The sequence below is a fragment of the Culicoides brevitarsis genome, chromosome 2 (assembly GCF_036172545.1).
Source record: "Culicoides brevitarsis isolate CSIRO-B50_1 chromosome 2, AGI_CSIRO_Cbre_v1, whole genome shotgun sequence".
Classification (NCBI taxonomy): domain Eukaryota; kingdom Metazoa; phylum Arthropoda; class Insecta; order Diptera; family Ceratopogonidae; genus Culicoides; species Culicoides brevitarsis.
The window spans coordinates 1-23,105 of record NC_087086.1 but is presented as its reverse complement, the minus strand read 5'-3'; the positions used below and the strand labels follow the sequence as shown (position 1 = coordinate 23,105).

The 23,105-nt window shown below is 30.0% G+C and overlaps 3 protein-coding genes across 3 annotated transcripts; 1 reads left to right on the top strand and 2 right to left on the bottom strand.

Annotated features, from left to right (window-relative positions):
* Positions 1–218: 218 nt before the first annotated feature.
* Positions 219–2,664, bottom strand: LOC134832458 (fez family zinc finger protein erm). The gene is made up of 2 exons (XM_063846478.1): positions 2,653–2,664; positions 219–1,699 (listed from the first exon to the last, which is right to left on the bottom strand). Exons 1-2 carry the CDS (start codon positions 2,662–2,664, stop codon positions 368–370), a joined length of 1,344 nt encoding a protein of 447 aa, XP_063702548.1. The 3' UTR covers positions 219–367.
* Positions 2,665–10,345: 7,681 nt separating this feature from the next.
* On the bottom strand, positions 10,346–11,681 carry LOC134830539 (derlin-1). Its single transcript, XM_063844052.1, has 4 exons — positions 11,383–11,681; positions 11,222–11,327; positions 10,694–11,157; positions 10,346–10,638 (listed from the first exon to the last, which is right to left on the bottom strand). The coding sequence occupies exons 1-4, from the start codon at positions 11,427–11,429 to the stop codon at positions 10,485–10,487; spliced, it is 771 nt and encodes a 256-aa protein (XP_063700122.1). The 5' UTR covers positions 11,430–11,681; the 3' UTR covers positions 10,346–10,484.
* A 138-nt stretch (positions 11,682–11,819) lies between these two features.
* LOC134830361 (nipped-B protein) lies at positions 11,820–20,215 on the top strand. Its single transcript, XM_063843814.1, has 18 exons — positions 11,820–12,008; positions 12,279–12,329; positions 12,394–12,479; positions 12,549–14,027; positions 14,108–16,302; positions 16,377–16,571; positions 16,633–16,728; positions 16,795–17,091; positions 17,156–17,331; positions 17,405–17,574; positions 17,669–17,947; positions 18,008–18,243; positions 18,356–18,507; positions 18,570–18,880; positions 18,944–19,112; positions 19,174–19,351; positions 19,421–19,600; positions 19,662–20,215. The coding sequence occupies exons 2-18, from the start codon at positions 12,301–12,303 to the stop codon at positions 19,803–19,805; spliced, it is 6,372 nt and encodes a 2,123-aa protein (XP_063699884.1). The 5' UTR covers positions 11,820–12,008; positions 12,279–12,300; the 3' UTR covers positions 19,806–20,215.
* Positions 20,216–23,105: the final 2,890 nt, after the last annotated feature.

The window sequence follows — 23,105 nt, the reverse complement described above, 5'->3', positions numbered from 1 at the left end:
GAATTTTTACACATAAATACGAGTACGAGTGAAGAAATTAAAGATGATTTTCGAATACAATTACACGATCTTTATTGTTCTGTATTTTATATTTTTTTTTGTTTTTAATAATTTAAATACATGTCTTAAAATATATAGATTTTTTTTATAGAAGAGAGTGACAAACATCAAAGAAAATAATTTACACATCAGTTCCATGCATCGTTATTAGCTATTTGTTTCAATTCAAACGTTCTTAATTGTTAGTCTTAACAAGAAAATTATACTACTTAGCAAAATAATGAGAAAAATGAGTTTATTGCACTTTCTAATTTATCAATATCGGTTTGTGGCTATTATACTTATTAAATTGACTAAGATATTTTTGTCAAAACACTTTTGCAATAAATGGAGCATCAACACGTTGTCGTATCAATGCACTCGAGGAATAGTCAGTATGATGATGAACTGAGACCGCCGTTGAGTGCCATGTATTTAAACTATTAACTGAAGTACTCGATACAAGGCTACTTGATGATGTATTTGGAGATGCTATAGATGACTGTGACGATGAAGCACCATTAGTATTACTACTATTACTATGAGACGCCGATTGTCTCACGGAAAATTCACTTATGTTATGTAATTTCCGCATATGCTTCTTCAAATCGAAATTTCGACAGAATCCCTTTTTGCAATACGGACATTCGTATGGTTTGGAGTTCGAATGGATGTGCATGTGAAAAGTCAAGTTGTAAACTTGATGAAACGCCTTGTTGCATATATTACACTTATATGCCTTTTCGCCGCTATGCGTAAGTCGATGATTCTTATAGTTGCCCTTTTGATGGAATCCCTTACCGCAATATTCACAAATGTATGGCTTGTAATTAGCATGAATACGAGTATGGGTGTTAAGTGTTGAAGAACGATTGAAAGCTTTTCCACAAGTTTGGCATTTGTGAGGTTTATCAGACGTGTGAATAATCTTGTGACGACACAAAGTACTTGCTTGTCGAAATCCTTTGCCACAGATTTTACAAACAAATGGGCGAGCACCTGTGTGTACGGGCATATGACGTGTCAAATTGTAATGTGCGTTAAATATTTTTCCACATTCAGGACAGGCAAACGTTTTCTGCTTGCTATTTGATCCCGAGGATTCTGTTGTATCAACAGGAGGCTTTCTCGCAGGTATCTTTGCGCGTAAATTTAAGGGAACAATATCACGTGTATGTGTTGATGTTGTGACAGCTGTTTGATTTCTTATTGAGCTATTAAGCTGAGGATAAGTTGTCGGAATCGTTGTTGAAGGATGTGTCAAGGCATATTGGGCAGCACACATCAACTGACTTGGATAGTAAAGCAACGGATATTGAGCGAGCAATTCTTGTGGACTACCCGACAAAAAAGGATTTATAGAAGCATTAGGCACATACTTTTTAAAAGCAGAATCGTAAATATTTGACGAAGCTGATTCAATTTCAGGCGATAAACGTTCCTTACTGCTAGATTTTTTCGGGTTTTCTTCATGCTCCATGATTTTTGCGATTGAAAACTTTAATGTGTTCGTTTTCTTTGTTGGAGAGGGTTTTGGTAAAGAAATAGTTGTTCCTTCTTCCGAATCCGAAATATTATTGTTAGCATTTTCCATAATTGGGCTTTTTGATATCGTTGGATAACTTAGCGGGCTTCCTGGAATATGAATGCCGTGCGAACTCTGAAAATAAGAATTAAAAAAATATGTTGATTAAAAATGTTTTTCAAATTGTCCGACGCTTTACAATCAGTCAATTCTCATAAGCCTAATTACGATCATACAGTTTACGTTTTAGTTTATTTGCTCAGAAATTTTAATCCCTAATGAGTTTCTTTATTATTATTAGCTTTACATAAAATAAATCATGTGCAAATAATTTGTTCCGACAATTATTATAAAAATATTTCTATCCCGAAACCCATTGATGATCATTCATCGTATTATGGTAGTACAGCAGATTGCCCAAGACAATAAAACCACTTATAAATAATGTTTCGGTGCAAACAAAACACGGATTACGTGATATTTTATAAAAATATTTATGTGTTTTTATAGACCCTCAACAAATAAAAAAAAAACTTAAAGTCATATAAAAAAGGCGTTGATTTCTACATTGCTTTGATATTCAAATGTCACATCATCTCAAAATATATTCCCGCTGCTTGCAATTCTGTTTCACTTAATTACTCTCGCACAATATCATCACAATGCATTCAGAACATATTGGTTCTGCCCACATTCGTTTTGCTCTTGTTAAAAATCCATTGAATATGAGAATATGTTTAATATTTTCTGATGTTTTTGTTCGCAAAATTTTCTTTTGTTTCAAAGCACAAACAAAACATGTTTTCCGTTCAAGTGCACTCAAATAACAATCATTTATTTAAATATATTGCAAGAAAAATTAATTAATGCACTCATACTGCGACAGATGAGTTTTTCATACCGATTCTTGTGTGAGAAAATGCTCAACAATGCTCGACACATAAAAAAGTAAGTTTGTTATTAAATTTTATTAAATAAATTGATCTTCACACACTCATCTCTTATTTTATCTTTTAATCAACACGTTGAGATATTTCCACTCGAAACTTTATATTATGTTAAACGCAAAATTTATTAGATATACGTACAATATGAACCATTATGTTGTTATTCTTATTAAATTTCCTGATTGAAATTTTTACCAGTCTGTAATTTATTTTATTTGATACAGTTGTCCACTTCACTTTTTAGTTTTATTGTAGTAATCGTGTATTATTATCGCCGTTGTCGTCGTTTTTAGTTTAAATAAAATATTTTCTGTCCATGCACCCTTAACAACAATCACTGAATGAATGTTCAACATTTTATTTATCAAGAGTTTACCAACTACTGTGAAATGCCAAAAGAAACAAGGGTGACGCCTCTTTCATACAACAAAACATATAGAGATGAGCAAAAAACATATATAGGCAAACAGGCATTTAACAAATGAGCAAATGTCTGTACTACATAAAAATCATCATATAGTTTGTGTGAGGGGAAAAATTTTCTTTTACGATTTTATGATAAAATGTGAATAAGTGTTTCGTTTTTTCATGTGAATATGTTAAAAATTTGAAATGAAAAGAAACTTTATGATAAATATTATTCACTCAAAAGTGAAAAAATAAAGTTTTAAAATGAAGGAATAACATACATAAATCGCACAATTTCAGTTTTTCAATTTAATTTTTTTTTACGATTTGAGAGCTAAATTTTTGATTCGGAATAAATTTTGATGTGACAACAAAGCATAAAGAACACACAAAAGTAGAAATAAAAATTTAGAGCCATTTAAAAATTTGTATTGTTATATCATATTTTTACTGTGAACGTCCATATTGCAATAAAGCACACATGTTTGATCATATTTTAAATATTTTTTATAGGTATTTACTTTTTTCTATATATTTTCTAAATTTTTAACGCAATTTGATCAAAAACTGAAAATTTTGCGATTTATCAAATTCGTCCTTCAAATGTTAGCAATGACAAAATAGTTAAATAAAAATATAAGTAGGTATATATTGGACTTTATTTTGACACTTTTTTTTTTGTTTGTGTTAAATAATGACTTAGTTTATCAACGTTTTTAATGAGAAAAAAACGACACAAAAGCGTGACAAACCTTTATTTATAATGTAATAAAATCTCTATAACTAAATATTTTCAAATCTACATATATTTGAAACAAATTCCGAAATAATGACCACACTGATTTCCTCAACGTACATTTCTATTTCTTTATGTCAAGCAAAGATACAAAAGGAAGGAAGTCGACAGTGTCTTATCTCTCTCTTAAAATCAGTTTTTACTATTATCACAAAATGTGACACATTAGAAGCAAGGAAAATGTGCGCATATATATATTAGGTATATATATAATGTAGGTACTTGTGATACATTATTCAAGCTTTCTTTGGCAACAACTTTTGTTTTTTTTTTTTTTTTTTTTTTTTGAGTAGGCTCTTTTCTCTTTTTCTATATTATATTCCGGTAAATCAAGATAATGCACGATGATAAGGTTTCATGAAGTGAGCGTTATATAAGACTCACTGAATCGTATGCACGCGAGGGTAACTTTTTTAATATGCTAATGAGACGTGATATATAGAGTAAGTAAGGATAATTAGAATGCTTTACACTTTCGACAACTACATATCTTTCATAATTGATTGCTGATGCGAGTGCTTAATGTTTGCGATAATGTCGATAACGCATACAAGAAACGTGCATTTTTGCCAAGATTTTTGTCGCTTGTCCTACTTTATTTTACATCTGCTTCTTTAACAATATATTATTTTTTGTGTTGTGTCTGACATGACAAAAGACATCGCAAAAACTGAATTATATATTGTAGGCACGAGCCGTTTATTTATCAAAATAATTAACCGGAAGTTAAACACGCGTCGAGTTCTTTCATTACAATCCCGTCTCTCACTTATACAATAGTAATTATGCTCATATTACAGGATGACTGACATTCAGATCACCAAAAAATCATATTACACCGTACGAATAAAAAGGTATATAATCAAAATGAGCATTTCCTGCTACTTCCTTTCTTTCTGAAAGAGTCGAAGCAGTAGAAAGACAATGAAAATACGTTATAAGAAATGTTCCTTATTATTGTTATTTTTTTCTTAAATTATATTATTAAGATATCATATGTTTCTAATGAATTTCAGAGTTGTAAAAGGACAACAATTTATTAATACTAATGGCACATTGTGCAAGATTCCTCAAGTTCGTTAACTTTTTTTTATTACATGAAATTTTCGTAAAAAACATACTACTTTTTTAAACTCTATGCGTATCATTAAACAGTTGTCGTTAATCGAACAATCAAATCACATCTAAAATGTGCATTTTTTTGAACGCTCGTTGCCTGCCAAAACAGGATTATTCCTACCCTACAATTAACATTTGTATCAACAAAAAAAAACGGTTCAACAGAGAAAAGAGAGGAAATGGAAAACATAATGAATAGTAAGTAACAATGCAAACTCTTAAAATGTTTATTTCGCATATGTATACATTTTGTAAAATGCCTTAGGTAATACTCTGCTACTGAGTTGGTTTTTTGTAGAAAATTACGCGCATATTGTACACTTTTTTGCGTGTACAAGTGATTATTTTATTTATTTGCGTTTTGTCGGGGAAGACGAGAGTAAAAAGAATGTCGTCAAACATTTATACAACAATACGGTAATGGCCTGTAAGAACCACAATAGTACATATTTTTGAATGGAATTGAAAATAGTTTTTATTACAGTAGAGTGTTGTTTGGTTTTGGCAACTTTATTTAGTGTTGAATGATTGAATGTAGTCTAGAATGACTTTTTACAAATAGCTCGAGGACAAAATTGAAGTTTCAATGAAAATTATCGCAAAAAAGGTCTAATATAGTACAAAAAAACTTTCCCACATTTTCAAGCAATTTCAGGTTCATTTGTGCTTAAAAACTTGACAAATTTGAGAGATAACAATTGTTTCTCACAACGATTATTTCTTTGGATTAACATTCAGTAGATAAATTTCCGTTTTCAACATAAAAAATGTTGATGATCGCAAGCAACCAAATATAAAATTTAAAGAAAATCTGAAAGGACACAAATATTCTATCTCATTTAAGCGAGCCGATCCAGAAGTGAAACAGTGGGCAGATAATCTGTTTATACTTGTGAGAACAATGAGCACATGAGCACAATTTACAAGTAAATATTTTTTTCTCAATGAATTATCTTTTCTTTAGGTTAGTTTTTGTGTGTATACTTGTAATCCTTAAAGCGGTAAAATACTCTTTTCATCTTCTTTTTTATGTGTTATTATTTTTGGCAACTTGTTTTCAATCATCGAACAACAATATTTTGAATACAACACATATTATGATGTTTTGTTATTTATCTCCAAAAAAAGATAGATCTTTTTCCGAAAGAAAAGAAACTAATTTTCTATTTTATTTATTTTTTTTTATTTAAGTTTTAAGAATGATTGTTGATGCGTATCTGAAATGTTTATTAACAAATATAAATACATAATGATATTGTTGTTATTTGAAATTATTTATAATATTATTAGCAGATTAAGTTGTCAATGGAGTACCGCAAATAAATATGTTATAGTACGAGAAATATTTATGCCTATTTTGTGGTTAGTAAAAAATTAGCTGTGCAAACGGAATAGTATTAATTGGTTTATTTTTTGGCCCAATTACATAATTTTAACCTGTCTCAGTTTGTAATTGAAATCTTGTTTGGAGCCAACGAAATATTAAATCCGATAAATATTCAATCTCAGCACCCTTTAAATATAAAAACAGCTTATTTTTGTCATAAACTACTTAATTAAGAACAAACATATTTTAAACACCCGAACAGTATAACATCGCCCTCAATTGTCATCATGTCACCGCAAAACGCACACGTTCAACAAATCAACAATTTAACATAATAATAGGTTTTTCTCCGAAATATTTGCTTTATCTAGTCAATCTAGTTTATTTGGTAGTATGTATGTATGTATATAGGTAGTGTTGAAACTCCCCCACAATTATCTTCTGTGCACTTCTTTTGGTCGTAGAATAATGATAAATATACAACGAAGGGACGACGTAAAGAACAAGATGAGAAGATGACATGTAATATTTTATTTATTGATATTTAAGTGGTATTATCCGCAAAATGAGACTTTGTGTACAAATCATTTAATTTTCAATTTATTTGACAGGTTTTATGGAACAACAAAGAAAGAATATTAATCAACTGATCTATTTTGATTTCGTACATTTTAATACGTTTTCTACAGAAAAGTAACTACAAGTCAAAACTACTTAATTTTTGCTCACAAATCATAAAAATATTATTAAACATCTCATTAATGCCAATAGGTCTGAAAATCTGTCTAACTTGACACCTCATTAACTATGGGGGGCTCGTAATTTTTCGATTCAATCAATATCTACTCAGGCAAATTTGTCGCTGTAAGTACTCGTCTAACATAATGTGATTTAGTGATAAAATGTGAAAATTTTTGTCAAAAGGCGACAAAGAATATAAAAAGGCTGTATCTTTTCTATGTTTTTGACAGTTGAAAGGCAATAATCATGGAATTTTGATCTATGTTTGTAGTGTATAGAAAAAAAAAACACGCCAATTGTATTTAGAAATGAGCTGAATGAATAGAATTGAATATAATTTTAAAGATCCTCTCCTACACACTTTTTGTCGCCGTAACACAAAGAAAGAAAAGTGTAAGCGTTGTTGAAATGGAATTAGAAGTGTTGAATGAAATGTACAAATGATGTTTTTGATTTCACCCTTTTTATCATCATAACATTGACAACAACCAAACACCAACTTGAAAAGGATTTAATTATAATAAAAACATTTTAGCTAAAAATAAAATTAAATTCTCGCTCGACTTGAACTCACGCTTGATTCACGTGTGTAGTTGGTGAAATGAGCGAGCGACTGCGATTATTTTGTGTGATTTATTTTTCAAAGACATGCAAATAACAGGAAAACTCAATTTGCACACATTTTGCTGCAAAATTGATCAACTTTAACAATAATTTTACATTTTCCTGCGATTCTTTACATAGATTGCATTTCATTATTTTAAAACTTGAAAAAAAAAAAACGTTGTGCAAAAAGTGTACAAAAATGCTCAATCAAGTATTTAGTTAACAAACAACAATGTACACAGAAATGGCACGAAAATGAATAAAAAAAAATTTCTGCTGAATGTAGTTGCGTTGTTCTATTCAATTTAAATTACAATGTAAAATTCGTACAAAGAAAAATAAATTACTAAACGAAAAGTACACAGAAAATCAATATTTACCTTAACAGATTGGATCTAAATTTTATAACAATGCAAAACGTTCAAGAGGTGATCCGTTCGTTCGTTCGTTCTTTTTTATAACTATTATTTGTGAAATGAGTCAATTTACAGCCAGCACTCGTCGTCGATAGATGGATGGTATTTTTTGTTTTCGATGTTCGGAGAGTGTGTTCGCAAAAAGGATGAAAAGGAAGTGCTTTTCATACGCAATGGAATAGAATAGTTTTTTTTTTGTGAAATTGACAAGCAAAGTCGGTACAAAACACAGTAATATGTATTATACGGAATATGTATTATTTAAGATCTATTTTTAATGATGATCAACAAATTGTCATTGCTACAACTATAGTACATACATGTTAAAAAAAGTTCTCGAATTTGACCTAAAATGTATTTCATGTCAAATACTGAAAACGTTTACTTTTACATTTTTAACCTCTTTTTGTTTTTGTAATAAATATGATTGTTTTTTTTTTCATTAAATTTATTAAAAATTTATTTTGTACATTTATTTTGTTTTTTTCACAACTTTTGTACACATATTGCATTTGACTACAATTTTACAACATTCAATCAAACAAACTTTATTTTCTTATTTTTAAAATGTAAATTATATATTTGATTTTATAATTTTACAAAATTTCATTAATTTCTTAAAATCTGGTTTTCACATTTCTTTCATTAAAAGCCTTTATGAAGAAACTTATAGCAAATATGGAAGGTTCAAATCAAAACGCGTCGAAATGTGTACGTAAATATTATACATAAAATATAAGTTAAAATATTAATAAAAAAAAATGTTGGAAATAAATGCTATTAATTATTTTATAAAGTAGGATCACACGTTTAAAATCTATTTTTTTTAAATTAAAATTAAAACTAAAATTAAATCATACCGACGGATTCCAAAGATTTTTTCAAAAAGATTAACATTGTACTGTATGAAATTGACAAAATAGCTTAAATTTAATAAAAATGACAGAAACTCACCTTTTCCATATTGAAATTAAATGTATTTTTTATAATAATTTTAAAAATCACTTTAACATTTAATTTTATTTATTGCATTAATTATTATTTAATATATTTTGTAAAATTCTTATGCATTGACTGCAAACACAGTACATATTTTTATTTTCCTTTATTATTAAGTATATTTACTATCGAGTTTATTTTTTCAATTCTTCTTATATTTGATTTATTTTTACAACCTTTTTTTTCTTTTTTTTTTTTATTGCATTAAATGCACATCAGTCCAGTTTCACCAAACATCACAAAATGGCAAAAGGTGGCTTAAAAATGAGCTCTGCAACCGTTGATGTCTGTGTTGTATTTGTTTCACCCTCGTTTATACATATTTTATCATTTTTCATATGCTGAGAAGTTGATATAGCGTTAGTAAACTAAAATAAAGTATATGATATATACATACATACATGCTGAGTCCCTATAATTCATGTTTATATGCCATGCTCGAAAAAGGTACAAAACTTTTTTTTACATTGCCTCATATGATTGTCAAAAAAGATGGTGAATAATGTATATGAAGAGCAGTCTCAGTAAAATTTTGTACAATATGAAATATGTAAAAAGTAAGGTAATTCACGAAAAGGTTGTGTAAAGTTCGCAAAGGTAGAAGGACTTTTTTTTTGTGAAAACGAAATTTTCTTTTATGAAAAATCGGTTGCAGTTTATTTTCATCGCCATTTCCATTTAATTTTCCAGTTACGCCCATTTTTAGAGAGACAGAGAAAAAAGAAATCCGAGCGAGTTGGAGAATCAAGTTAGAGTGAACATTATTTTTTGAAATTTGACGAGAAATGTGCATTTTTTTTTTATTAAATATCCTTTGGTATTTATTTTCCAAATTTTGCAATATCATTTTTTTGATATTTAAACTTGATAATAAAATAATTATGCTTTGTTGGCGTATTCTATTATATTTTACATGTTTTTTTCAATTTTTAATCAATCAAAAGAAAATCTTCTGCACTTTCTGACCTGACTTAATCTAAGATTCAAAAATTTAATCTGGAGAATTGACACTCAAAGTGAGTTTGGAATCATATTTAAACTTGATTCTGATATTATCAGACACACTATTTAAAAATGACGTTTTCTGATTGGACAAACAATCCTTCGATTCTTTCTCTCTCTCGCTCTTTTTTTTTTAAATTTAAACTCCTCCTTAGCTTCTTGGTAGTCAGGGTTCAAAATTTACTTTTTACTTTAAGCATAACGAAAGTAAAGTAATTTCAATTTTCGTTGCGGATATCAAAATGAAGGCATAAATTAATATAGACTCTCTGAATTTGAATTTGGATTACATCAAAAAAATAAAATTTCTTTGATTTTTGCATACGATAATATTCCATATGAAAATCATGCAAAAATCTTGTGAAATAATTTACTTATACATTGGTATGTGACTTCTCAAAAAAAAAAAAACACGAGAGATAAAATTTGAAAATAAAAAAATGTTTTTGGTTTTATTATATTAGATTTTTTTTATTATTAAACTACATATTAGTGTTGTTACCGTTAAATTAATATTGTAGTTTAGTTACAAAGATTTTTAAGAAAACTATTGTTAAATTTAATTTCTTCCCAACACATGACCTCTTCCCCAATTTGATCCGCCAAACATACGATTTCCCGCAGGTGCTTGTTGTTGTGTTGGTTGTCGATTAACTGGAGGAACTCCAAAACCATATTGAACTCCGCCTCGTAAATCGGGGAAATATCGTTTTCTATAAAAATGTAAATGATCATAAATCAGACAAAGAACTCGCAAATGAAACTTACAAAAGTAATGGTGTCTCCAAATATGAATGACCTCCAAGTTCTTGTGGATATTTGAATTTGAGAAAAACATACAAATGACCTACTAAAATGCCTGCTATGGAGAATGCACTTCCGCTCGAGAGAACGAAATTAAATCCAAGCAAAACCCATGGCAAATAAACTGCCTTGAAACGTGTTCCAAACCAAAACGACACAATCACTTCTTTGTTGAGATGACACCATACATAGAGAACAGACAATACCATGGGATCCATGAGATAGTAAAAATTTGCAACGATGCCCAAGAGAACACAGCATGCCCAATTGAGAATCAACATAAAGAGATAATCAGCCGGTGTATTTTTGAAATGATCTTCTTCCAGTCTTCGTGAATAGTTGTACAGGAAATAGCAATTGAACATAAAGTGAAATCCCGTTTGAGGACTTAATGGAAAGTAAAATAAGGCAGTAAATATTCGCCAAATCTAAAAAATATGTAGATAATAGATAATTTTATTATGAATAACAATACGTTTGTGAAAAACTTACTTGAAACTTCGATGTAATCAATTCGGGAATGAGGAACAAATATTGTGGCGGTAAGATTCCAAAACGTCCCAAAAGACTCATACCAATTGTTCCGGCGAACCAATATCTAAAAAAATGACTCATCAAAAAAGTTTTGTAAAGAATACTAATTATGTATGTACCTTGTAAATATTGGGATTGTCCTAAACCATTCGCCGACGTCTGTCATCTTGTAGCGAGCAATTTGAGTCTCTTTCTCCTCTTGAAATTGATGGAAAACTCCCGAAAAAAATGATGACGTGCGCAACGAAAATCCAAATGCGATGCAGGAGCACAGCGAGGCGATACAGGCAGAAACGCGACAAGACTTCAATGTATGAAAAGTAACGAGCTACGGACAGCGATTCAGGGCGCAACGGGGGTCTTTTAGTCTCTCGGTGAACGCCAATCGGATAACAATATCACTTTTATTCGTCTCAAATTGAGAGTGCGAGTCACTATGGATTTCCTCGAGCAATTCGTCACGAGCCTCAATCATAGCCCAATGCACAATTAGAAATTCGTTCGCCTGTGCATTGGGTCGAGAACAACTTGCCAATTGTACGCTGGGTAACACGACGCTTCGATGCAAAATTGCAATTAAAATAGAAAAATCGTGCAAAATAATAGTGTTTTTCGGGAAAAAACGCAAAAAGAATTGCTGCAAACGTTTGGAGATTATCCTGCGACTCGGGAGGTTTCATAAAATATCGAATATACGGAGATATACGACACTTTTTGTACAAAGAAAATATTTTTGGGTCGCCAGGTATTCATTTGTTTTTATTGTGATATTTTGTGCAAATTCCTGTATTTTTCCGACAAATAACAACATAATTATGGATATTTGGACTCCGTGATTCGAATCACACAGCTTAATTGCACAGTAAATTCGATAAATCCGGAAAATTGAAGATATTCATTTTTCTGCAATTCAAAAATGGATCCCATAAACAAAAAAAATAAATTCTCTCCTTTGTGTTGTTATTGTCGGAGCTTTTAACAATGAATCGCATAATATTTATGTTATCGCTTTCAGTTACTGTTGAACATGTAAATGGATGAGTAATTTTCCGAAATCTGCTAAATGGTAAGCAAACAAATTAATTGTTATGAGTTTATTTTAATTCTATGACATTGTCTATATGATGCAGTACAAGCTACTCCATTATGGCAGAACGAGATAATATTCCAAGTATTCCGGTGACTACGTTAGCTGGATTAATAAGTCTGTCTGATTGTAAGTAGCAAATGTTATATTTTTATTTTGTAATTTTCAAAAAAAAAAAAAAAAAAAATTATTTTTCAGTGTTAAGTGAACTTCCGTTAGCAGAGAGTACACAATCTTCTGCCAACAAATCGTTACTTTTTCATCCGAGAGTAGCAGAGGAAGCAAATAATTTGCTACAATCGCAAGATCCAACGTTAATTGAGCCTCTATTGCAAGCGATTCAACAAACAAACTCGGATAACATAGAGCTAAAAGATGCTTATAAGGATTCTCAAAGTCGCGTACTTCCTCATGATGCGCCAAATCTACTACAAGTCATATTCTCGTTTGACAGTAACGTCTTCAATCATCAACGTAGCTTTTCACAGCAACAACAAGCATCGGCGATGATGAATTCTTCATTTCAAAACCATATCCCCATGCATCAGCAACAACAACAACAAAATGTGTTCAATCAAAGTTTCCAATCCTCCGCAAATACAAATACTCAGCAACAAATTTTGAATCAGCATAATACACCTGTGATCAAAAACTATGCACAGAATAGTAGTAGTTCAGCGCACATGGATGCCTTTAGTCAACTTAATCATGGATATAGTGTAAATGCTGGATACGAAATGAATCAGATGTTTGATAATGTTACCAACTACCAAGGTCAGCAACAACAAATGATTTATCAACAACAAAATAATTCTCTCGATTGGTCGACATCATCTTCTCCGTCAATGGGAGTTGGAATGCGTGTTGATACAATGCGTGAAATGAATTTTATCAACAGTCCAAATCAAAGTATCATGTCAATGACAGATGATACAACAAAGTCTCCCATGTTATCGTCAACGTCTGTCTATCAACAACAACAACAACAACAAAACAATCAATCGTTTTCCCAAACATCACAAAATCACATGGTACAAAATATCTTGGCGAATCCGCACACATCGTCGAACAACGAAGGACAAAAAGTTGTTCCACGTAACAATGAATATTTACAACAACAGCAGCAGCAACGCCCATCGCCCGCTCAAGCAAGTACTGCGCCCGAAACTAGTCAAATTCAGAACATGCAGAATCAAAATAAATTTGTGCAAAAAACGAGTAATAGTCAAGTAGGGTCCGCAAAACACGCAAACAGTGTTAATCCTTCAATGCCACGTACAAACATGTTGGAAGCGTTAAGAAATTCAAGTACGCTCATTCAATCGACGAGTGTCGAACAACAACCAACAATGGTCACACAGAATCAGCAACAATCAATGCCGTCGACAAACAATACAATTCTCAACAAATCCAAGGCAACGACGATCCCAATCGATGATATCGCAAAGCTTCCATTAAAGAATGCCGTCATTAAGTTGGATAAAATCACGAGTGAAGATGCCAGTTTGATGCAAACTGATCTCAAATCTTTCATCGAAAAGGATCCACAGAAGGCAGCAAAATATGGCGTTGCTGGACCCAATAATGACAGTCTCTTCTCCAAAATGAAGGAAGATGATGTACGACTGCCATACAAACGAAAGTTGCCGACGAATAACTTAAGAACCGAAGATATTGGTGAGTTTTTTTTTCATATAAGTCATAAAATTATTATGTCAACTTATTCATTATTTCTTTTATTTTTTTTTTCTTCATAGTGAGCAAACCAAAATTACGTCGTGTCGAAAAGAAACTTGCTCCTGTTGTGCAAAAATTGACGACAGAAGAACTCATGAAAACAAGCAATTATCAACGGTTTACGCAATTCATGGATCAAGTATTGGAAGAACTTGACGAAACAGAGGCTGTGGTAAGTTTGGATGAGGAAGAAAATCCGGATTGCATACCGTCGCAACTTTTGAACAACATTAGTGCGGAATGTGCAAAGTTAAAAGCACGAAATGGGATTGACGCCTTACCGGAAAATAAATTGACACTTTTGATCAGTTATGCCATGCGTAGTTTAACGATTGTGAAGAACGTTTCGGCAGGTCCCGATGTGCAAGATGATATAGATGATGCCGATATATTGCATAAACTTGTGTGTGCTGGAGAAGCAGCTCTTTTCGTTTGTAACATATATACATGCAAAAGTACGAAATTCCTGCAAGAAGATAACATTGATGCGATCATCAAATTTGTTCAGTTTCAGTTACGAGAAACAATATTTCCGTCATATGATCCTGTTTACACGTTTGAAACGAAGAAAAAGATTGACAAGAAAAAGAGCAAGACAAAGACGGCATACCATCAGAAGGAAATTACGCAATTGTATCACAAAATCGTCGAGATAACGAAAGTTTTAGTGCAACTGTATAACAAATTTCATTTTGTTGATACAATAACAATTCATGCATCTGCTCTTGGCGTCGAACCATTCTTTGTCGATAACATTGAAACATTGCAATTCGTTTGTTTGGATTTGGTAACGAGCATTTTTCAAAATGAAAAGTACGCAGCACATCGTAAAAACATCCTCGCAGAAATATTAGCATCTGTCGATCGTTTACCACACTCCAAACGAAATTTACGACCATTTAAGTTGACAAACAACGGCGGAAACATCCAAATGATGACAGCACTCGTTCTCCAACTAATTCAGTGCTCCGTTATATTGCCCGAATCATTTGCTGAAAACGAAAATGTGAATACTACCAAAAAACGAACATCTGCATCTGACACAAAAACCGACAAAGATACATATATTTTGACAAAATACGATACAGCTCTGAGTATTGGAGGAAATTTTCTCACAACATTCTTGAACAAATGCAAAACACGTTCTGGCGACACAGATTTCCGTCCTTTATTTGAAAACTTCATTCATGATCTACTAACAACAGTGAATCGCCCCGAATGGCCTGCGGCAGAATTGTTACTCAGTTTACTCGGAATGCTTCTCGTAAAATACATGTCTGACAAAAATATTGATCAATCGATTCGAGTCGTGTCTTTGGAATATCTTGGGATTGTAGCGGCTCGTTTGCGAAAGGACACAGTCGAAGCACGTTGCAAAGTCGATACAATGGATCAATTGATAAAACTAATTAAGCAAGAACAGGAGAAAGAAGGCGACAGTGCGTCAAAGGATTCGATCATCGAGATTAACAAAGAGGAAGAGAGAACGGAGTTTCTGCAGAAAATGCTCTTAGATTACTTAGATGTTAATGCACAAGAAGACAATGTTGCATGGTCTCATGCCAAACACTTTTATCTGACACTATGGTATCGTGATATTATAAAATTAAAGCGTCAGATTCGAGAAGGCGAAAAGGGATATGCATCACGCAAGAAAACTGCAAGACGAAAGAAAAATTTTGATTCAGACGAAGATGATGACGATGAAAATAATAGCGAAAACGAAAGCGACGATGACACCAAACATCGAAAAAACAAAACAATAGACGAAGAACTCAATATGCAAATATTCCGAGCTCTAGATGACCGCAAGAAATATCTCCTTAGTAAAATTGTGCTATATGGAGGAACAAATGTAGATAAGGATGATATAAAAACGTACTTAGATTACAACAATGCCAACCTCATTGCACAATATCTCGCAAGTAAGAGACCATTTTCGCAAAGCTTCGACTTGTATTTGCAGAAAATTATTTTGGTTGTACGAGAAAACTCCATTGCTATTCGTACAAAAGCCATGAAGTGCTTGAGCAATATCGTAGAAGTTGACCAAAGTGTTCTCGGGCGCAAAGATATGCAAATTGGTGTTGCACAAAAACTTCTTGACACAGCAATCTCAGTGCGTGAAGCAGCCGTTGATCTTATCGGGAAATATATTCTTTCAGATGTTGAATTGGTTGATCAGTATTATGACATGTTGTCAAAACGTATTTTGGTAAGAAAATTATTCAATAATCAATTTTTCACAAGAACACTTATTCGATATTTTTGTTTCATCCAATTTAATAGGATACAGGTGTATCTGTTCGAAAACGAGTAATTAAAATTTTAAGAGACATTTGTGTGGAATTCCCTGCACACAATCGGATCCCTGATATTTGTGTTAAAATGATACGACGCGTAAATGACGAAGAAGGTATTCAAAAACTTGTGATGGAAGTGTTTATGACAATGTGGTTTACACCTTGTAAAGACAATGATCAAGTAAAAAATTCAAATTATTCAAATCATTTTCAAAAAATTCAAATTCAACTTTTATTCTTAGGCTGCAATGGATCGCAAAATTGTCCAAATCATTGATGTTGTTTGCTCTGCAAGCGACAATAAAGGCAGTTGTGGATTAGATGACTTGCTTAAAACTGTAAGATTTTCTCCAAAATTATCAAATCGAAATTTTCGTTTTCTCCTACTTTTTTTTTTTTTTTAGATTTTCGAGCCAAAAGAAAATAAGGAAGACACAAAAGCTAAAAAAGAAATTCCCGCTTCCATCTTAAAGGCATGTCAACAGATTGTCAATGGGTTAGTCAATGCGACAATGACTCTCGAAGGCTCAGATAATTCAGCAAAACTTGTTGGTTGTATAACAGCGTTGCATCTCTTTGCCAAAGTTCGTCCACAATTGTTAGTAAATCATGCAGAAACATTGGCGCCGTATCTAAATGTGAAAGCCAATACAAATTCAATGGTCCAATTTATTAGTAGCATAGCAGAGATTTTGGAACAAGTATGCAATTCTTCCTTCTTGCTAATTCTACGTGATTATTACCAACATGATTTTAATTTTTCAGGTTGTTCCTCTTATGGATCATCCAAGCGAGACGTTCTTGAATGAGTTAGAAACGAATTTGATGATGCAAGTTTTTTCAAACACTCAAATTATTATATCGAGTTGCATCTCTGCCTTGGCTTCAGTTGTAAATAAAATTACGAAAAATTACAAGCTGATTCGAGATTGTTTCAAAAAGTAAGTTGCTATTTTTTTTTTTTTTTTTTTTTTTTTTTTTTTGTTGATACATTTAAATATTCAAAATTTACAGATTCTACTATACAACATTAGTTCCCAGTCGTAAAAAATTAGAAACAGATCCTAATTTTCCATTAGCCAAAATCTTTTCGCCAATGTTTCGTCGCAGTATTTATACAATTGGTTTGCTATTGCGTCACTTTGATTTTAAGAATGTCGAAGTTTATGGAAACAATGGAAAAGGTATGAAAACACAGTTTTTTTTCGCAAATTAAAATTTCGATACAGTGTACAATCAATAATACAATACAATCAATATTTTTTTTATCTTTAATAGAAGACAATTTACCTCCGTCGATCTGCACAGACGTCTTCGATGCATTCGCATTTTTCTTCAATTGTGATAATATTGATATTCGTCGTCAGACGTTGATATCTTTAGGACATTTTTGTGTACAAAATTATGAGTTTTTATCGAAATCCGAATTGAAGGAAGTTTACATTTACCTGTTGAGTCAACCTGGCGTTCAAACGGATATTAAAATCCAAGTTTTGCGTAACATCTTGATGTATTTGACGGAAGAAGAGCAAATCATGGTGAGAAGAGATAAGGACTGTAAGTATCATTCATTTTAGATTTAAAAAAAAAATATTATTTCAAAAAAATCTTTTTTAGGGCAAACACAATCGAAAACTGAAGACTTGAAAGAAATGGGTGATGTATCATCCGGAATGGCAAGTGCGATTATCCAAATCTACTTAAAGGAAATTCTAAATTGTTTCTTGCATCGCGAATATTTGGTACGATTCTGGTCGATGAAAGTAATCGAAATTGTTTTGCGACAAGGTTTAATTCATCCTATCAAAATTGTTCCATTCTTGATTTGTCTCAGCACAGATCCAGAGAAAGAGGTAAGTTAAGCGCAACGAAACGTTGAATTTGAATAAAAACGCAAAAAATGATTTTACGAAAAATCAATGAAAAACCGAAATGCAACGTTCATGATAATTTCTGAATTTTTAGGTTGCTCATTCCTCTGATCGACATTTGCAAGAAATTGATAAACAATACCCGGGTTTCGTCAATATGAAAACACAAGAAGGCTTACAATTATCTTATAATTTACAAAAAGCACTGCAAGAATCCCCCACGAATGTTATTGTTCGCGGATTTCGGTAAGACTACTAATTTTTTTTTCTTCTGTTTCCTTTAACGGATCATTTTTTTTATTTAATAGAGTTAAAGAAAAAAATGAGCCTCCATCTGCACTAAATGGTTTCCTCTATAGTTTACTCCGTAACACAAAACCGACAAGACGTGCTTTAATTCAGTCTATCATAAAACAATTTGATGACCAAAAAATCTCATTGCATCAAATGTTGTATTTAGCTGATAATTTAGCATACTTTCCATACGCTGTACAAGATGAACCTCTTTATTTAATACATCAAATTGATCTTCTGATATCTGTTAGTGGAACAAATGTTCTCGCTAATTTTCGAGAAGGACTTAAACCAAATCCCATTATTCAAAATAAACCGGAAAATTGTAAGTAAAATTTAATATTTTCATTTTTTTTAACATAAGACATATTTCGTTTCTGTTCAATAGTACCTGAAGCCTTGCTAGATGAAGATGACGAGGAAGATATTGATGCGTTGTACGAAAGACTACCCGAAGACACAACAGAGTTGGAAAAGTGCATTACGTCTGCACAAGGATGTATGTTAATGCTTATACTCAAACAACAGTTGAAAGAAATCTATGGAATAACAGACAGGTAATCTTTTAAAATTATTTTAAAAGTTTAAATTTACTAACTTTTTTCATTTATCATGCAGTAAAATTTCCCGATACACTCCATCAGACACAACCAAGGCATACGACAAAGCAATGCAAAGACGAAGCAATTCCATTTTCAATCCAAAAGCTACAATTATTATTATCAAAGAGCAACGTAATCCAGATGAACCATTGGATGAAAAAGGTCGAAGAAGAATTGTTGAAAGATATCTCGAGGTAAATCTTTAATAAGAAAAAAATTAAATGCTCATAATTTGTGTTTTAACTTAAATTCCATAATTTTAGTTCAAAGAACTTATGCTAAAACTCGATGCAGAAGATTCTGACAATGAGGATGGTGAAAAGCTACCGAAGCAAACCTCTCTGCCATCACAAGAAAATGTTAATTTGACCAAAACGCCACAAAAAACACAAGATTGGAACTCTGCCTTCTTGAAAAGTCTAAACAATGATGTACCTGTTGAGGTAAAGAACAATATTATTTGTTATTGTTGAGCTGTAAGAAAAGTACAAGTTTTAATTTTAGATTGATGATGGAAACGCTATAACAACTAAATCAACAAACAAATCCTCTGCAAAGAAAGCATCAACCGCGACTAAAAAACGCAGAAAACGAAAAGCGTCGACTACTGATGAAGAAAGCGACTACAACAGTGATGATTATGAGTGAACCACAGAGATGTCAATTTTAATTTTCTTAAGTTCATACTTGAACAAAATGCACAACACTTTTCAAATGAACTCTTTCTCATGTATATCTGAAACTCTTGATTTTAAATCTATTTATGTGTCAGATTTTATTAAACAAAAAAAAAATCGCCTTGAAGTGAATTTATCAAAATTTCATTACTTTCCTATTGATATGTCGAAACACAATATGCAATAATAATTCTTTCGATGCTCAATTGACGTTGACGATCGACAGGACATAAGAAATATTAAACGTTTTATTGCATTTACACTCAAAAAATAGATATGTATTTAAAAGAAAAACTTGTAACAAACAAAAAATTATATTAAAACTAAATTTTCAATGAGAGAAAATTTTTAGAGCAGAAAATATTAACATTTAGGCTTATTTCAAACATATATATATATGCGTATATGTAAGATATTTTGTATATATGCAGAAAAATAATTATAAATAAACAATAATAAATAGTATGTATGTATCTAATTTGATCAAGAAAATTATTTAGCTTGGAGATTTGTATTTATTGAATAAATAAATTAAATAAAATGATTATAATGAAAAAAAAATCTTAGATTATAATAGTAGTGTGTAAAAATTATAATAAAAATGAAATAAATAAATAAAAAAAAAATAATTCATACATTGTCTTACTTTTTTATTTTTCAAAATAAAATTTTTGCCATTGTTTTACTGTCATTCGCTTTCCTCAATGCATTTACAAGTTATTTTTTATTCAAGGCAAGTGAAATATTATTCTTTAATTCAATATTATTCCAATTCAAGGAGTTTGACGAAGAGATATTTTTTTCCAAATTTAAAAAATAAATCTTTTTTACACTTATACAGAAGTAATAAGTAAGATTTTTATCAAAAAATGCACTATCTTTTTTTTACTTATATATAAGCAAAAAGTAACATTTTTTTTCCAAAAATGCACTATCTTTTTTTTTACTTATATACAAGCAAAAAGTAATATTTTTTTCCAAAAATGCACTATCTTTTTTTTACTTATATACAAGCAAAAAGTAATATTTTTTTCCAAAAATGCACTATCTCTTTTTTTACTTATATATATACTATTTTTTTCCAAAAATGCACTATCTTTTTTTTTACTTATATACAAGCAAAAAGTAATATTTTTTTCCAAAAATGCACTATCTTTTTTTTTACTTATATACAAGCAAAAAGTAATATTTTTTTCCAAAAATGCACTATCTTTTTTTTTTACTTATATACAAGCAAAAAGTAATATTTTTTTTTTCCAAAAATGCACTATCTTTTTTTTTTACTTATATATAAGCAAAAAGTAATATTTTTTTCCAAAAATGCACTATCTTTTTTTTTACTTATATACAAGCAAAAAGTAATATTTTTTTCCAAAAATGCACTATCTTTTTTTTTACTTATATACAAGCAAAAAGTAATATTTTTTTCCAAAAATGCACTATCTTTTTTTTTTACTTATATACAAGCAAAAAGTAATATTTTTTTCCAAAAATGCACTATCTTTTTTTTTACTTATATACAAGCAAAAAGTAATATTTTTTTCCAAAAATGCACTATCTTTTTTTTTACTTATATACAAGCAAAAAGTAATATTTTTTTCCAAAAATGCACTATCTTTTTTTTTACTTATATACAAGCAAAAAGTAATATTTTTTTCCAAAAATGCACTATCTTTTTTTTTACTTATATACAAGCAAAAAGTAATATTTTTTTTCCAAAAATGCACTATCTTTTTTTTTACTTATATACAAGCAAAAAGTAATATTTTTTTCCAAAAATGCACTATCTTTTTTTTTACTTATATACAAGCAATAATGCACTATCTTTTTTTTTTACTTATATACAAGCAAAAAGTAATATTTTTTTCCAAAAATGCACTATCTTTTTTTTTACTTATATACAAGCAAAAAGTAATATTTTTTTCCAAAAATGCACTATCTTTTTTTTTTACTTATATACAAGCAAAAAGTAATATTTTTTTCCAAAAATGCACTATCTCTTTTTTTACTTATATATATACTATTTTTTTCCAAAAATGCACTATCTTTTTTTTTACTTATATACAAGCAAAAAGTAATATTTTTTTCCAAAAATGCACTATCTTTTTTTTTACTTATATACAAGCAAAAAGTAATATTTTTTTCCAAAAATGCACTATCTTTTTTTTTACTTATATACAAGCAAAAAGTAATATTTTTTTCCAAAAATGCACTATCTTTTTTTTTACTTATATACAAGCAAAAAGTAATATTTTTTTCCAAAAATGCACTATCTTTTTTTTTACTTATATACAAGCAAAAAGTAATATTTTTTTCCAAAAATGCACTATCTCTTTTTTTACTTATATATATACTATTTTTTTCCAAAAATGCACTATCTTTTTTTTTACTTATATACAAGCAAAAAGTAATATTTTTTTCCAAAAATGCACTATCTTTTTTTTTACTTATATACAAGCAAAAAGTAATATTTTTTTCAAAAAATGCACTATCTTTTTTTTTACTTATATACAAGCAAAAATTAATATTTTTTTCCAAAAATGCAATATCTTTTTTTTTACTTATATACAAGCAAAAAGTAATATTTTTTTCCAAAAATGCACTATCTTTTTTTTTACTTATATACAAGCAAAAAGTAATATTTTTTTCCAAAAATGCACTATCTTTTTTTTTACTTATATACAAGCAAAAAGTAATATTTTTTTCCAAAAATGCACTATCTTTTTTTTTTACTTATATATAAGCAAAAAGTTATATTTTTTTCCAAAAATGCACTATCTTTTTTTTTACTTATATACAAGCAAAAAGTAATATTTTTTTCCAAAAATGCACTATCTTTTTTTTTTACAAGCAAAAAGTAAATTTTTTTCCAAAAATACTATCTTTTTTTTCCAATACAAAAAAAGTAACTTTTTTTCCAAAAATCTTTTTTTTTTTTACTTATATACAAGCAAAAAGTAATAATTTTTTCCAAAAATGCACTATCTTTTTTTTTACTTATATACAAGCAAAAGATAATATTTTTTTCCAAAAATGCACTATCTTTTTTTTTTATTTATATATAAGCAAAAAGTAATATTTTTTTCCAAAAATGCACTATCTTTTTTTTTACTTATATATAAGCAAAAAGTAATATTTTTTTCCAAAAATGCACTATCTTTTTTTTTACTTATATACAAGCAAAAAATAACATTTTTTTCCAAAAATGCACTATCTTTTTTTTTACTTATATACAAGCAAAAAGTAATATTTTTTTCCAAAAATGCACTAT

Bases quoted from the DNA above. Each gene is read 5' to 3' on its own strand.
- LOC134830539 (XM_063844052.1), bottom strand. From the start codon at position 11,429: ATGACAGACGTCGGCGAATGGTTTAGGACAATCCCAATATTTACAAG. The intron at 11,328-11,382 runs GTACATACATAA...TCATTTTTTTAG, and splicing joins ACAATCCCAATATTTACAAG to ATATTGGTTCGCCGGAACAA. The intron at 11,158-11,221 runs GTAAGTTTTTCA...CATATTTTTTAG, and splicing joins TGATTACATCGAAGTTTCAA to ATTTGGCGAATATTTACTGC.
- LOC134830361 (XM_063843814.1), top strand. From the start codon at position 12,301: ATGAGTAATTTTCCGAAATCTGCTAAATG. The intron at 16,729-16,794 runs GTAAGATTTTCT...TTTTTTTTTTAG, and splicing joins TAGATGACTTGCTTAAAACT to ATTTTCGAGCCAAAAGAAAA. The intron at 17,948-18,007 runs GTAAGTATCATT...AATCTTTTTTAG, and splicing joins GGTGAGAAGAGATAAGGACT to GGCAAACACAATCGAAAACT.